Here is a 16,344-nt window from a genome sequence, read left to right as displayed (position 1 = left end):
CTTCACGTCCCACCTGGGACTGGTGAAGCAGCCCTTTGGAAGCCACTCTCTTAGATGGTTGATACTGCACCTGAAATCCAGTCTTTGCTTTGAGAAGTCTGACCCTATTCTCAGTGCCTGCTTGCAGCATCTATACCATGACACCCACTGCTATCCGTGGACATGTGGGTGCAGCCAAGAGGCGTAGCGAGGATTAGAACTTAGTGCTCTGTCATTCCTGTTCTTATGTTCAAACCATCAGGCCACATCTTGGAGCCTGGCTGATGATGATTGTGAAACCACACAGCCATGACATCTTCATCATCACTCAGGTGCTTGTGAAAATGGCCCAGATCTCTGGAGAGACACCAGACTCAGAGGCTGTGTCTACATTGGCATCCCTTTCCGGAAAAGGGATGCTAATGAGACACTTCAGAATTGCAAATCCGCTGGGGATTTAAATATCCCCCGCGGCATTTGCATTTACATGGCTGCCGCTTTTTTCCGGCTCGGGGTTTTTGCCAGAGAAAAGCGCCAATGTAGACGCGATTCTCCGGAAAATAAGCCGGAATAAGGGATCTTCCAGAAAAGGGCTTATTTTCCGGAGAATCGCGTCTACACTGGCGCTTTTCTCCGGCAAAAACCCCGAGCCAGAAAAAAGCGGCAGCCATGTAAATGCAAATGCCGCGGGGGATATTTAAATCCCCTGCGGATTTGCAATTCCGAAGTGTCTCATTAGCATCCCTTTTCCGGAAAGGGGTGCCAATGTAGACACAGCCAGAGAGTGTGGAATATTTTGCTGAGAGCTGATTAGTGTTTGTTGCATTGGTCTCAGATATACCGCCCCACCCCAATGAAGGCGCTTCTTTTGGGACCAGAAGCCATGGCTGTCTAGCAAAGTGATGCTGCTTGGAAACTTTTAGCTCTGTTGTGGCTTCTTCAGTCTATGTCTAGACTGCAGGCTTCTTTTGGAAGAAGCTTTTCCGGAAGAGATCTTCTGGAAAAAACAGCTTTCAAAAGAGAGCAACCACACAGCAAAAGCGCATCTGCTTGTTCAAAAGATTGTGTCCAATCAATGTGGACGCTATCTCACATTTAAATTGTGATTACTATGGACAGAGCGGCCATCAGGGACCTGTGCTTTTTCCTGGAGACATCTTCTTTTGAAAAAACACCCTCTTCTCCATCCACACATGCCTTTTTCTGAAAGCTCTTTTCGAAAAAGGCTTCTTCCTCGTAGAAAGTGGTTTACCACTGTTGGAAAAACACACGTGTTCTTTCGACTTTCTGTCAAAAGAACGCAATTGCAGTGTGGATGTAAATGTAGTTTTTCCAGAAAACCAGAAAAACTCTGCAGTGTAGATACACCCTCACTCTGCTCTGGTGGTGAATGGCTGGATTAAATGCATGCGGAGTTTTCCAATTGCATTGAATTAGTACAGATATCCCTCTTCATCCCCCACATCTGTCCCTAGCACGCAGCATGGCCAGAGGATGGGTAGGACTGCCTCTTTGGAGATCACAGGCTGTTGGAGGAAATAAAATGCTGAGTAGGTGCAATTTAGGGTAGCCCTGAGGCTGCTCTCAGTTGTGGTGGGGGCTGGTTGGTGGAGAAGTAAAGTTTGTATGAAGTCACATTTGCCCTGTACAGAGTAGAGATTGGTTAGAACTGAGGATCTAGCCTCCAGAAAGGTGGAGACAGTGGCATATATGTAGGTCTCCACCACGCAGGTCTGTATCCTGGCAAACAGCTGGCTATTGATATTTTGGAATGGGTTTAAATGGTTAGCTCTGCCACACAGTGCAATGCCTCGCCATCTGGAGCACGTGGGATAACGAGCTTTGTCCCATCTGGGCCTCTCTTGGCACATTCCATGTGCAACATGAAGGACAGGCCCTCCTCAAAGGCTGCGGCTGGACGCAATGTCTCTGCTTGGACCATGCGCAATAGACAAAACAGAGTGACTTACTTTGAAGCTGCTTCTTCATCATATTTACACCGTAGCTCAAGCAGCTCTGTCTGGGTGCCCTTTAGTGCTGACCAGATGGAAAATAAAACACCAAACAGTTAGTAACACCCTTCTCTTGGAAGAAGATTGACCTGTGGCTGATGAAGCATCGCCTGGTTGGAAGGTGGCTCCAGCAGCCTTTGGCAGGGTACCACTTACCCCTGGGTTCTGCTGCCGTCCCACTGTATATTGTTTTAATTTTTATGACAACGGATGCAAAACCAAGATGCAAATAAAGACAAGGAAACCAACAGTCTTTAAAAATAAAGTCACCAAGTTCAGAGTCTTTAGGAGCAGTTAATAGATTTTCGACCCAAGCCTTTTTGGAGCTCCCAAAATGTTCAATTAGCTTTTATGTTGGTAGTGAAGGGATGAACTTTTGTCATGCACCAGGGACTTTCTGGGTTCCTGACAGCAGCAGAAATAGAGTGCAAGAGCCAGAGAAATTAAACCTGGAGAGATCTAATAGGCCCATTCCTTGCCCTACCATACAGGGCGAGTCATCAGCTGCAGTGACCCAAAGTCACTCTGCTGGAGTTAATGGAGCTGCATTGATTTATCCCAGCTGAGGGTCTGGTCCTTTCTCTCCTAGTTCAGTATCCACAGTAGTTTTCACTTCCCAGGGGAGATCTGAATCTTATACTCCCAGAAAGTTATTCCTGGTAAGGGCCCAGAGAAGCCAATGGGAGTGTAGCCATTGGCCTATGAAGGGCCAGTTTTCCTCCACATAATTTCACCCTGTTCTCCTGGCTGTGCCCCTTTGTACCACCCTGCCCCACTCATCTCCCTCTGTGGCACCCAGATCTTCTCCCGTCTTCTCCTCTCTTCTCCCTCACATGACCGGAGCCCAGCCAAGGGCTGTTTAAGACCTTTAGCAACTGCTTTTCTGGCCCAGTTTTCCCTTCCTCCGGAACCACAGCCCTGCACGTTTCAAACCCAGGACATTTGTGGCCTATGCCAGGCAGAAACAGAGCAGCGCACTGCAGGACAGATGTCCCGAGTGTGTCCATGCCACAGAGACAGCCTGGGCAGCATGGCAGGGCAGAGGGACATGCCAACATTTGCTCACCCGCTGCTAGGCAGCTACCAACAACAGACTACAGGCCAGCTCTGTGCATGGGGAACACAGGAGTGCACCAAAGGCCACTCCAGGCCAGTGTAACACGCAGGCTCAGCAACTCCCTGTCTGCAACCCCCTGTGGCAGCAGAACCAGAGTGGGAGCAATTTCCCGCTCTGGTCAGGAGACTCTCGGGGGCAGGCACTCAGCCTGTGGGGTCTGTAAGTCCTTGGATACAACTAAGTCAATGGAGTCACACTGGCCTAGAAGCAAGACCACTGGCTGGGAGCCCAGGAGAGCTGGATAATATCCCTCAGTCTGCTGCTGGCCTGATGCATGAAATGGAGAATGTCACGCCCCTCTGTGCCTCAGTTTCTCCACTGGTAAAATGGGGATAATGACTAAGGATGTGAATGGTTTAACTGGAAGGGACCGGAGCAGCTTCCCATTCTCCATGGGCAGGGAGCTGCTCCAGTACCACGGGATCCACTGCAGGCAGGGGCTGCTCCATCGGCCAGCTAGAGCAACCCTTGTCTGTGACAGGGGAGGGGGCTACTCCAGCCCAGCTGTGGTAAGTAGGGCAGGGAGGCCACTCCAGCCCGGTGAGGCTGAAGCAGCTCCTCTGCCCGCCCCCCCTTTAATTGGTTAACCAATTAAACAGGATTTTACATCCCTAATAAAGACACCGGCTTCCTTTGTAAAGCCCTTTGAAAGCTGGTTCCTACAGACATCTGCGAGACTCTCTCAGTTTACTGAGGGTTGGATCCAATATGGCTCTTCTGTAGTTCTCAGCTCAGCCCCCCTTCTTCCCTGTGCAGCAGGGAGCCCATGCTGGTGCTACAGCCTTACAGCCCACTGCAAGATTAGAGCACCAGCGCCGGATTCCTGCAGGGAGAAAGCCGCACGATAGCTAGAAACAGCTGTGCACTGCTGCTCCCTACCCCCTCTCCCAGCTGGGGGAACAGCAGCACGCTGACGTACTTCCTGAAGGCTTTCCCTGCTGCTCCAATAGCGGGGAAATCCTCGAATCCCTGGGAGCAGCACGTGGCACAAAAACAAGTAAGTGCCCTCCTAGCCCCTCATGCCCAGACCCTGCACCCCCAGTGCCTCACACACATCTTCCTACGCCAAGACTCTGCACCCTCAGTCTGCTCCTGCCCCCTTCCCCTGGCCAGACAACCTACTCCCCGTCTGCTCTTGCACCTTTTCTCCCACCCAGATCTTGCACCCTTATCCCCTCCTACACCTCACCTGGTCCCCTGACAGTAAAGGCCAGACAGGTGGGATGTGCCTCTCCTGAATATTCTCCCCGTGGCATGCACATGTGACTCCTGACTGCTCTGCCAGGAGGGCTGTGATATCCGTGCATCCAAGGGAGAAAGAGCGAAGCACCACTGAGCTGCACCCATGTCTGGATCTACTGAGTTAGAAGGGAAAGCGGAAGGAAGCCAGAGCCTCAGGAACCCAGCCGGGGAGGGACTTTTTGACCCTCGCTCTTTCCATACCTGCATGTAGCACTTTGATCTTCTCTTCTGCTTCCCCCAGCCTAGCTGCCAAAGTGATTTGTGCTTCCTGTAGTCCCCTGTGGAGAGAAGGGCCAGTATCAGTTGTCACTTTTGGGGCCTGGGATGAGGCCTTCCACCTGCCATGATGCCTGGATCTGAGGGGTGAAAGTGATTACCAGGACTTACCGGTATGCCAGGGTTCTTTGCAAGGGGTGGGGGAGGGTGGTTCTGGGCCCTAGAAGGGATGGAGCCTCTGGCAGATGGGGTGCACTGAGGCCAGTCCCCACCTTGTGTGGTCACCACTGCCACAGTGGCCAGTAGCCTCAAGGCTGCGGTAGCCAGGTGCCCTGGGCCTTTTTAAATTGCCAGGGCCCAGGGCAGCTGCCACTTTTGCTCTGGGTAGAGTCTAGCAGTGCTGCCGATGGGGGGAGCAAATTGCATACTGTGGCAATGCTTTAACATCAGCTATATATGCGCCGGCACTAATGGCTGGTTCTTACTGGTACTGTGTACTGGTCTGTATCAACCCACTCTCACCTCTGGCTCTCAGAGACAACCAAAGTCTTTCCCCAGGGAGTGCATGAAATAGCTCAGCTTCATTCACATCGTGCCATCGATCTGCTAATTTATCTTTCTTATCAGGTACTTTAAACCCCTCATTCAGAAGTTTTCCTAGAAAATTTATATGCCTACTGCAGCCAAGACATTTTCATACCACTAGAACTGTCCGCATTTCCATTAAAAACCTCTATTTCCAGGGGTTTATAGCCCTGGCTGTAAAAAATTCACTTCAACCTGAAAAACCTGGCATGATGGATCTTAGCCCAGAGATAAATTTCTTTACAAAAATTGGTTAAAAGAATGCAAGATCTACCCATAGATAAATGAGAGAGAGAGAGAGAGAGAGAGAGAGAATTAATCCATTTGGCTATTTTGGTGTTCCTTCAAGATTGGAAATGAACCAGAAGGGAGTACAGGCCATTAATGGATTCCTTCACTCTGCTAACACATGCTTCAGACCCCAAACACTATTGTTGCAGACACAGGGGCTGTCCAAGCACAATCCATTGGAAGAATCAGGAGGAATTTGCACTGGACAGACTTTGCAGCCATCCTCACTGCAGACCTAGGGGAATGGCACAGCTCCATGCTGTGGTTGACATAACCGAACTTCCAGGCTCTGAAGGATTGGTCACCACTTCTTGGCTCCGTTACTTGCAAGTGACTGCTCACAGCTTGTGAGCGCCTCCAGAAGGCAGGTTTTCAGGAATTCTCTCCTCACACACGTAACTGGCCCGGCCTGTACTGTGCACATTGACAACAGTGAGCAGTCAGTGTAATCTCTGTGCAGAGAGAGACAGCAACTGTGGAGTTTCTCCACTGGAGCAGCAGTGATGTATTAGCAAACACTCGGCCATACTGTCGTCTTGACTCTGGGGTGCCCACGAGTGGCTGGTGAAGATACTGGGGGAATGGAGCAATGTAAGCACCTCTTCCCAGTACCTGAACCCACTGGCGTTGGTAGAGGCAGTCATCTGGGACAGCTCCCGGTGTGCCGCCGGGCCCCAGCAAATCTCCAGGAATTAACGCTGAGCCAGACACCTGGGAGATTTTGCTCTGAACTTTGCAAGCATTTCCTGGGAGGTGGAGAGAACAGGGCCTGTGCATAGGCACAGGTGCGGAGACCATGGCAGCTCAGCTCTGGTGGGGCTGGCCTGGAAGCAACAAACTGCCTTCCCCTGCCTTGCAGGAATCCTGTAGCAGCAGAATAGGTTGGGGTGAGGGAGATTTTTAAAGGGGAACACACTATTGAGAGAGCACACTGAGATGGGGCAGGCCTCCTCTGTGCATACTGTGCTTGATGGGACTCCATCTTGGGTAGTGCAAGAGCTACTGGTAGGGTTGCCAGATGGTTGAAACAAAAATACCGAACACTCCCCCCCCCCCCCCGCCTCAAAAACAAACAAACAAACAAACAAAAAACACCAGGAAAAAATTCTGTTGAAGGGGAAAAAAAGGGGGAGGGGGAGAGACCAAAGCTGTGGAGCAAAAAAAAAATTTTTTTAAATAAAACAGCATTAAACAGCATGTTCCCTTTAAGAGAAAGTGCAGGGATAGGAACAGGGGAGCAGTTAAGCACTAAGACCCAGGGTGGTCGGCAGCCATTTTGTGCTAGCAGCCTTGCAGAACCAGGTAAGCATGGGGGTGGGGGTTGTTGGGAGCTGGGGGAGGGGCAGGGAGAACAGGTGATGAGTGTTTGTAGGGTTGCCAGGTGCCTGGCATTTTAGGTGTCTGGTATTCTCTGAATTTTTTTACCGGCCAGGAGGTGAAAATATTGGACTGTTCGGGTGAATACCAGACACCTGGCAACCCTAGCTATGGGTGGCCCACATTTTTAGAAGCCACTGGTTTTGGGGGCCTTCCAGGAGCCCCTCCAATGCCCAGACTCTCATAGAGATTTAAGCATTGAGCTGTCTCAGTCTCCATTCCTTGGAGGATCTGGGCCGAAAGGCCTAATTTCCAGAAGCACCAAGCAATCTCGACTCCCAGCAAAGTCTCTGTGAACCAGGCCCAGGCAAATCATCCTCATCTCCTGGAGTTGCATGGGGGCAGGACTGGGTTTATTTGAGAAGACAGTAAGAAAATCCAAAGTGGATGCATCTTTCAGGTTATGAGTGAATCACACTCTGAAGCATCTTCTGACAGTAAGAGAGGAAAAATAAGCCCCTTCCCAAAAGTAAGCTGAGGTGGGGAAAAATCAATAAGGCTACATCTAGACTGTTGCGCTTTTCTGGGATACTGGAGGTATCCCAGAAAAGCAATGCTGTGTCCAAAGCACACGTCAGCTTTTTCGAAAAAATTTTCAGAAAAGCAGCCGCGCTTTTTTGCCATCCCTGTAAACCTCATTATATGAAGAAGAAGGAATATGTCGAAAGAGCAGATTTTTCTGAAATATAGCACCGTGTGGATGTGTCAAATTTCGGGAAAGCCTCTTTCAATGGAAACGTGGAAAAAGATACGCAAATTGCAGTTTGCATTTGCGTATATTTTTCCGACTTACCTTTGTAGTCTAGACGTAGCCTAAGGGAAAAGTGATTTTGCATTATGTGTTTGGCAGGATCTTCCTCCAAAAGAAGGGCGGATTTAAAGATGCATTAACAGGTGTGTTGTGAGCAAGACATGAGAAGTCATTCTCCCACTCTACTCTGCCCGGATTAGGTCTCAGTTGGTGTCCAGTTCTGGGCACCACATTTCAAGAAAGATGTGGAGAATTGGAGAAGGTCCAGAGAAGAGCAACAAGAATGATTAAAGGTCTAGAGAACATGACCCATGAAGGAAGGCTGAGAGAACTGGGCTTGTTTATTTTGGAAAAGAGAAGATCGAGAGGGGACATGATAGCAGTTTTCAGGTATCTAAAAGGGTGTTACAAGGAGGAGGGAGAAAAATTGTTCTTCCTGGCCTCTGAGGATAGGACAAGAAGCAATGGGCTTAAACTGCAGCAAGGGAGGTTTAGGTTGGACAGCAGGAAAAACTTCCTAACTGTCAGGGTGGTCAAACACTGGAATAAATTGCCCAGGGAGGTTGTGGAATCTTCATCTCTGGAGATATTTAAGAGTAGGTTAGATAAATGTCTATCAGTGATAAGGGCAGGGGACTGGACTTGATGACCTCTTGAGGTCCCTTCCAGTCCTAATAGTCTATGATTCTATGATTTGTTTATCAGCCCAGTGTGCTAAGGAATAACAAGAAAGTCCCTTTAAAGAAGCCTTTGGTAAACTTTGAACTGTCACAACTGAAAGGCCATTTAAGAATGAGTTTTATCTACTGCCTTTATCTGATTCCTCTGAGCAAAACACCATAAGACCGAAAGATACCAATGGTGATTGCTGTGTTTTCTGTCCCTTGAGAAAAAACAATCTCCTAGCTCTAGGAATGATGGAACAAAGAACACCAGGGCAGCAGGCTCAGCTGAACATCCATCCATTCAGGTTCTTAGATTAGCACCCAGCATGCGGAAGACAAAAGACCATCAGAATCAACAGCGTCTTGGTTTGAGTGGCTGCAAGGTGGGCCTGAGGTCAGATTAACTTTTTAAAAGCACACTTCTCAGGCGGGTCAACCCTCACCACAGAACTTCAAGGGTCACATTTACAAACACAGAGGAGTATATTGCCATGGAAAATATTCCTGTGCACAAAACTACAACAGAGGACGTGCAAAATACAACATGTAAACACACACGCGATCCTGTATTCACAGCGTACAAACGTGTCTCTCACTCAGACAGGTCTTGCCAAAGGGCCTCTCTCCCAAGGCCAGCATAGGCATCTTTTCCACCCTGGTTTCCATTGGCCAGAGGGCAACCAGAGTAGAGTTTTTCTTTATAGCACATGGCTCCCTTTATAGCACATGCCTCCTCAGCAGCAATGATTTGCGGTGGCCTCCAGGGAAGGCTTGAAAAACTCCTTTCGGAGCTCTGGGGTACTGTTGGGGCCCCTGCACCTGGAGATGAGCCCGGGAAACCAAATCCAGCCCTAATGTAACTTCACCGGGGTCAAAAGTCACTTAGGTCAGGTCACGTCATGGGCACATTCCCCCCTCTCCCTCCACACCAGTTGGTCTGAGACTCAGACTCAACTCCCCTGCCAGAGCAGGTGTGTGCTGCCAGAGAGCCTGTGAGGTTAGAAAACCTGGGTACCAGAAATAACGGGGGAAAAACCATTCCCCTTGCTCAGTCTCCAGAGCCTCATTTTCCCTGGGTGACTGGCCTGACTTAGCACTAGCCCTGGGACAAATGGTCCAGTGACACCAAGGTAACTCCAGAGCCACTCTGCTGCTGTCTGTGCTGGGGCTGCCAGGACTGACACCTAGGGGATTAGGATGCCCAAAGCATTCATTAATGTGAATAAGAAATAGGAATCTAAATCCCTTAGGCAGCTTTGAAACTCAGGCCATAGGAATGAGTCCAGCCATTATCCTCTATCACACGGGAGACAGTTAAGATAGTGAGGAAGAGCAGTGGGTGGTGAACCAGGCCTGGTGTAAGACAGCTTATTTTGGCCCACTGTTGCCAGAGCAGGACATGCAAACTTCAGCCCAGCTTGCAAGGGGGAAGAGCAGTGAATAAATGCTAGGCAGGAGAGAAAGTAGCTTAGGATGGATAGCTGGAGCTGTATGATGAACTATTCAGGAGACGGACAGATAGAGGGGCTTGTATGCGGACAGACGGATAGACTCACATTTCAACGCCATGCAGGTCTAAAGCATATTTACTTTTTGGTTTTAAGGACCACCCCTTGCTACTCACGTACTTCTGTTTTTCAGCTTCATTTCTCTGCAGCAAGGTGTCTGTGAAAAGTGCTTTGCTGTTGATGCTTGTGAACTTGGCAGTCTCCAACCCGGCGAGACCAGCTGGAGATGTTCCTCCTCTTTGCTCTGCGGGGGAGGGAGAAAAATTCACATAAGCAGCAGGACAGAAGTGAAGAAAATCAGCCGCTTCTTCCAGGGGCAAGAACTCAATCTCAGGGGGTAAAGAATCGATTTCCAGAACTGAAGCTACTGAGTTAATACATTCTGCAGATTCCGCTGGTCATTGGTGTAAAAGAATCACAGCAGGGCATGAAATCCAGAGTGCTGCCAAAGCGGCAGCTTCCTGGCTAGGTTATATCTGCTCATCATCTCATTCTAACCACTTCAGCTCCGAGTGGTGGCAAGGTCTGTAAATGACCAGCAAAGCCGTCTTAGCTACACAACACTGCACCTCCAGCCTGGAGCACAGCATGCCTGCATTAAACCAAGCTTCTGCATAAAAAGCTCTCAGAGCTCAAGACCCATCATTATTTACATCCTGTGTGGCTGCAATTTTCAGGTGATTTGCGAGGGAGAGGGGGGAGGAGGAGAAGAGATGAAAGACTGTAACTTTCTGGGTTACAGCATCGGACACCACGAGTCTTCAGACTCCTGTGTACACAAGTGGCTGGAATAATTTTGGTTCTTGATAAAAATGTTTTTTTTCCAATTGGTCAAAACCAAAAATGTTTGTTGAAAGGTCAATGAAACTTTTAGGGATGTGAGATTTTTGAGAACCAGGATGGTATTTCTGGTCAAAACCAGAGAGCAAGACACACATCTCCAGCAGGCCGCTGGCTAAGCATGCATGGGAGTGGAGGGAGATTGGGGGGAGGAGACCCAGCCCATAAAGTGAGTCTCTTCCTCTGTGGCCCAATGAATATTTAATTATTCCTTTTACAAAGTTGAGCAGCTCCAGTTTCATCACCTGCTGTAAGAGGAAGGACAGGAACTCACACTAGGGATGTAAAATACCAGTTAACCAGTTAAACATTATGTTTAACCGCTTAACTGCTGACCTAGGTTCGCGCCGAGGGTGGGGGGTCATTGCTTCAGCTGGGCTGGGCCCATCATGCTGTGGACAGCTGAGCGGGAGCTCTCCCTATCATGGTATGGTGGGCTTGGCCGGGCTGGTGCGCCTCCCACCCGCAGCATGGTCGGCCCAGCGAGGATGGAATACTCTTTGTCCACAGCAGGGTGGGCATGGCCGGGCCACCAGTTAACCAGTTACATCCCTAACTCAAACTTCTATCACCCACTTCCCAGGTAAGTGCTGGCAGGAGGTCAGGCTCCCTATAGTTCTTGTTCTTTTACATGTTTTGTTGCATGCTCAAGAGTTTGTTCCAATGCAAAAGGAAATCAGATGTAGAATTCTTGTTTTCCTTGCCAACACTGCTGAGCACCCTCCCAGACCTAGAGCACCCTGCAGGATCTGGCTCCGTCATCTCAAGCCCTGCAGTGGCAGTGTCTCGGCCTAAAATGGTTTGCACGCCAAACGCGGCAGTACTGAGAACCTGACGGAAACTGACAGCAGCCAGCTCTGAAAGTCACCTCCTACATTTCCAACAGGCAAAACACTAGACAGGCTGCTGGAAGAGCTAAATAAGCTACCTGGGCCAGTTCAGGCTTTTTTATGGCTGTAAAGGTCATAGGTGTCCTTAGTGAAACAAATGTTTGTTGAAAATACAAGGCCAGATCCTTAGCTGGCACCAGTCAGTACAGCTGCCTTGCCTTCCATAGAGCTATGTGGCCTAGTGGACAGAACACTGGACTGGGACAAGGAAAGCTGGATTTGATTCCTGGCTCTGCTATTGGTGTGCTGGGTAACTGTGGGCAAGCTATTTCTTCTCTCTGGGCCTCAATTTCCCCATGTGTAAATTGGGGCTAGCAATGCTGACTCCTCTGTGAAGTTATTTGAGATCTGCTGCTGAAAAACCCTGTGTAAGTGCTAGGTGTTCAATATGACTAACTTACACCAGGCGAGGAACTGGTCCCTGATTTTTATACTGACCATCCCTTTAAAACTAAGTCCCAATGTTAATGATGTTGTCGCTAATGAATATTCATTAGAATTCTTGCTCTTTTTCTCCACCCTTGGTGATTGCAGAAGGGCCCTCAGTGAAGTCCCGCATTGGCGGAGAAAGACATGAGCACATAGCATTATTGCAAAGAACCGGGAACTACAGGGGGCTCCCCTAGATAAGAACTCGGCCCTGTTGCACCAGAAGCGGAGAGAAAATTCAGATGAAAGCAATTAAAGGCCATTGGACTGACAAGCCTTCATGAGGGCTGCCCCGTCCCTGTCAAGGTGATTTGTGGGTGCAAATCAGCACAGCCCCTATCAATGTTGAGGATCAGGTCCCTGGACTTTGGGGAGGCAGAGGGCACCCAATAACGCGCTGGAGGTACACAGGATCAGGCCCTTCCCTGACATGTTTTCCAACAGAACAAGCCTTCCACACCTCTCAGGGGGTTTCCAGGCTGGGGATGGGGGGTGATTCAGTGACAGGCATATGCCAGCATGGCCTGCACCTGTCAAACCAGCCCCCCAAAGCCGCCCCTCCCTGGGCAGAGAGAAGCACCGATTGATTTGCAGTGGATCCCAGCAGGGACCCACGGTACAGGGAGGGAGGGAGGTGCAGGGAGCTCACCTCAGGGGATCGGCTGGCCTTCCAGTCTCGGCTTTCACTTGGGCTTGGGGACTGGGAGAAACGCACCATGGAAGGGACCAAGCCGGTTTGGAGCAAAAGCCCATGATACTGCTCCAACCCTGGAAATGCTGAGCTGGCCTAGCCCGGGTGACCAAGGCCTGAAGCAAAGCACAGGGAAGTTTCCCCCTCTGCCCCAGAAGGCAGAGTGCCCTGTACCCCAAGTCCCTTTATGTGGGCAGGGCACAGGGTGGATGGTTTGCCCCATACAAGAACTAAGGAGGTTATTATATGACCCTGCTGAAAACTCTCCTAGAGGCTGCAAAGGCCTCTGCTGGCGTCAGTGCTGGAGTCAGGGACATGCTGCTGCTGGCCAGGGTAAAGGAGCAGCAGCTGGTACCTTTGGTGCCGAGGAGCTCCGGAGGCTTCTTCCGCTGCCTGTTGAGCTCCTTCAGGGGTGGGTTCTCGGGGTCAGGGCACTGGAGCTGCTGCAGCCTCTCTTCTAAGCTCTGCGCCACCTCCAGGACAGGAACAGGGTCTAAAGAGGAGCAAGGTGACAAGGTGAGGGGCAGCAGCTGGCAGGGAGCCGCCCCCATGCTGTCTGGGAGCAATGCAGCTGCTTACAGCCTGGATCAGAGCCTGCACACACCGGGAGGGACTGCAACCAATGAGCAACTGTTCCTTTGCCATCTGCATCCTGGGAGCATGGGCCTCCCTTAGCAGACAGCTGAGCTGGGCTGTAATGGCCATGGCAGGCAGGCACAAGCCCCAGGCTGCATTCCCTACACACCCACGTTTCCAACTCACCATGGAAGGCAGGATGGGTTGCCTCTTACAAACTCCTTTTCTGACTTGCCCAGAGTGCATGCTGCAGCCACCTTCCTCAATGCTAGGGACCAGAGGATGCTCTTGGCTATACCTGCATCAATCCAAGGTGACTGCAGCTAAGTCAATGGATCTGCTCTGCATATAGGCCACTATTTTGACAACCTGATTGCCTCAGTCACCTATGAATTGTGCCCATATGGCACATGCACAAATCACCATCTAGGCCAGCAGTTTTCAAGCTACGGGTGGCACCCGGCACAGGGTGGTGGAATGCCGGGTGCTGGGTCTCATGGCTGCAGGAGGATCAGGCAAGCGGTGGGGGAGCTAAGGCAGCTCCCTGCCTGTCCTGGCACCACAGACTGTGCTGCGCCCCAGAAGTGTCCGGCAGCAGGCCCGGCTCCTAGGTGGGAGGGGGGAGGAGGGAGTGTGGACAGAGCTCTATGCACTGCCCCTGCCCTGACCACTGACTCTGCACTCCAATTGGGTGGAACCTGCTGCTGGCTGCTTCTGGGGGCAGCCTGGTCTGCGATGCCAGGAGAGGCAGGAAGATGTCTTAGCCCCCTCCCCGCACCACTGACCGGGAGCCACTCAAGGTAAGCCCCTCCAGTGCCAGCCCTGATACCCTCAAAGCCAGACCCCCCTCCTGCACCCAAAGCTCCGATCCTCAGCCCCACTCTGGAGCCCACACGCCAGTCACATGAGGTTGGGTCGCGGCACCAACAATTTTCTTCAACTGGGACATGAGATAAAAGTTTGAAACCCTCTGCAGTAGGACATATGGCCTCAGTGACATGGGCCTTGGGGGGACGAGGGGGAAGTTTTTTAAAACCTGGGCTTTGGAGCAAGCAGGACACCGTCAAGATTCAAATCCAAAGGTGGTGCCTTTGAGACGGTCCTTACTGCAAGCCAAGGAGCTCAGTTAAAGTTTGAGCACACTCCTACATTCTGCAAGAATACAGACTTTTATTCCCGGCCACCAGGACTTCTCTGTGCACACAGCCTTCCATTCCCACCCTGTGCCCTGCTCCAATGCCAATCGGCAATATGCACTCTTGATACTGTTTATTTAGGCAAAGGCAGGCAAAGACAATGGCAGTTTGTGCAGAGGTAAGCAGGTGCATTCAGAACAGTATGTCTTCCCTCTGTCAGCATTACACCGTCATTAGCTAGTGTCTGCTCAGCAGGGTGTGCCATTATGTCTCCCTGGGCTGATGTAATTATACATTGACATAATTAACCCAGCAAGCCCATTAAGCAGGCCAGCTAAAAATTCATCTATAATTATTTGTTGTGTGCATGCTAATGAGTCCATCTGCACTGCCATTGTACAACATGAACAAATTAATTTACAAGTCTGGATTTTTAATAAGTTCAAGAAAATGCCTCCTATTGAGCCAGGTTAATTTTTTTTTCAGTGGCGGAAAAGAGAGAAAAAATAGAATCAAATTCTCCAGGGTCAAAAAGTTAGATAAACAGAGAAGTGGAAGAGAGCGAGGCTCTCTGCCTTCTACCACACACCTATGGCACAGATCCAACCACAAACCAACAACTGGCAATAAAATCCTGCTCTGCTGCTATTAACAACTCCTTCAGCCTGCCACGGTATCAAGCGCAGACTATTTACAGGTGGGAGTAACAAAGCAGTGCCAGCTTGCCACAGCTGTGTGGTTGGCCTCACTGATATTTCATTTTGCTTGTCTAGGGGCCACATGGTGACATTTGGTAGTGGGGGTGTCAAGAAGGTGTAATGTCAGTTTGGAATCATGGGGAGGAAGGCAATTAATTGGGATACAGGGCTCATGCTTGATTGCCTGACTCCTGCAAGGAGCCCACTGGGTCAGGTTCTCATCTCATTCACACAGAGGTCGATCTGGAATAAGTCCCCTGAATGAACATGCTTCCTCTGGATTTTCCCCAGCATCATGGCCGGTACTGGTCTTCCTGACTCCAGTTGCCCTGCTTGTATGGAGCAGGAAATTCACCTCCTATAGAAGATGAACTCAAGGTTACAGCACCACTCAAGTTTCACTTAAGCCCTATGGGCCAGTCACTCCAAAGATTTCTAGTTGCTTACTGCCCACTGATTTCAATGGCAGTTGGGTGTCTAAATGTTTTTGATGATCCGAGCGGATGGGCCTTGTGCTTGTCTTTTGCATGAGCAGAATTTCACTGAATCATAGCACACTAGAACTGGAAGGGACCTCAAGAGGTCATTGAGTCCAGTCCCCTGCCCTCATGGCAAGACCCAACATCATAGACCATCCCTGATAGATGTCTATCCAACCTGCTCTTAAATATCCCATGGTCACCTCATTGGCCCATGGGAAAGATACTTCAGTGGAGGTAAATAGCTGAGTGTATGCCTGATCTGACTTCCACTGAATTCAAGGGGTGTTTTGTCAAGGACTGTAACAGGAGCAAGACCTCAATGGACCTGCCCTGTCACTGCCACAGTCAATGGCAATAGCTGTACATGCTTCAGACAGGACATGTAAAGTAGTCGTCCCTGCAACTTGCAAGTCATAGAATCATAGAACACTAGAACTGGGAGGAACCTCAAGAGGTCGAGTCCAGTCCCCTGCCCAAATCAAGTCATTGATTTGGTGGAATATTCCTTCATGTGGGTGATTCTTGGTCCATTGCACAAGACCAACAAGACTCTTCAGACTGGTCTTGGGAAATGTTTCTTGACAGTCCAGGGCCATTTCCTCGGGCTACTCACCCAGCTAATCCTCCACCTTCTCAGCCTTTGGAATCCAGAGAGCAGGTTGAGACAGCAGAGTACGGGGACAGGGTGTGAAGTAGGGAGAAGAAGCCACCCACAGTCACACAAAAGCCTGAAGTGCTGGTGGTGGTGCACAGAGCTGTGGTTGGGAAACTGGGAACCACTGATTCGAAACAAGCAGCAACCTTTCTACTCTCCAGTGCATCGGGGCTGACCTGCACTGTGCAGGGCAGTGATTCAGCT

The 16,344-nt window shown here is 50.2% G+C and overlaps 1 protein-coding gene across 3 annotated transcripts in view; it reads right to left on the bottom strand.

The window, feature by feature from the left end:
• Positions 1 to 16,344, bottom strand: part of CUX2 (cut like homeobox 2) — a 281,972-nt gene that overhangs the window by 40,115 nt on the left and 225,513 nt on the right. For all 3 annotated transcript variants that reach the window (XM_075898702.2, XM_075898705.2, XM_075898704.2), the window contains 4 exons: positions 12,949 to 13,086; positions 9,864 to 9,987; positions 4,552 to 4,628; positions 1,950 to 2,016 (listed from right to left, as the gene is read on the bottom strand). In XM_075898702.2, the coding sequence (XP_075754817.1) occupies positions 1,950 to 2,016; positions 4,552 to 4,628; positions 9,864 to 9,987; positions 12,949 to 13,086 (406 nt within the window). The remainder of the gene's footprint in view (positions 1 to 1,949; positions 2,017 to 4,551; positions 4,629 to 9,863; positions 9,988 to 12,948; positions 13,087 to 16,344) is intronic.

Source organism: Pelodiscus sinensis, chromosome Z (assembly GCF_052426305.1).
Source record: "Pelodiscus sinensis isolate ZL-2025 chromosome Z, ASM5242630v1, whole genome shotgun sequence".
In the NCBI taxonomy this organism is placed as follows: domain Eukaryota; kingdom Metazoa; phylum Chordata; order Testudines; family Trionychidae; genus Pelodiscus; species Pelodiscus sinensis.
The sequence above is the reverse complement of the archived record's forward strand: the minus strand, read 5'-3'. Positions and strand labels throughout refer to the sequence as shown.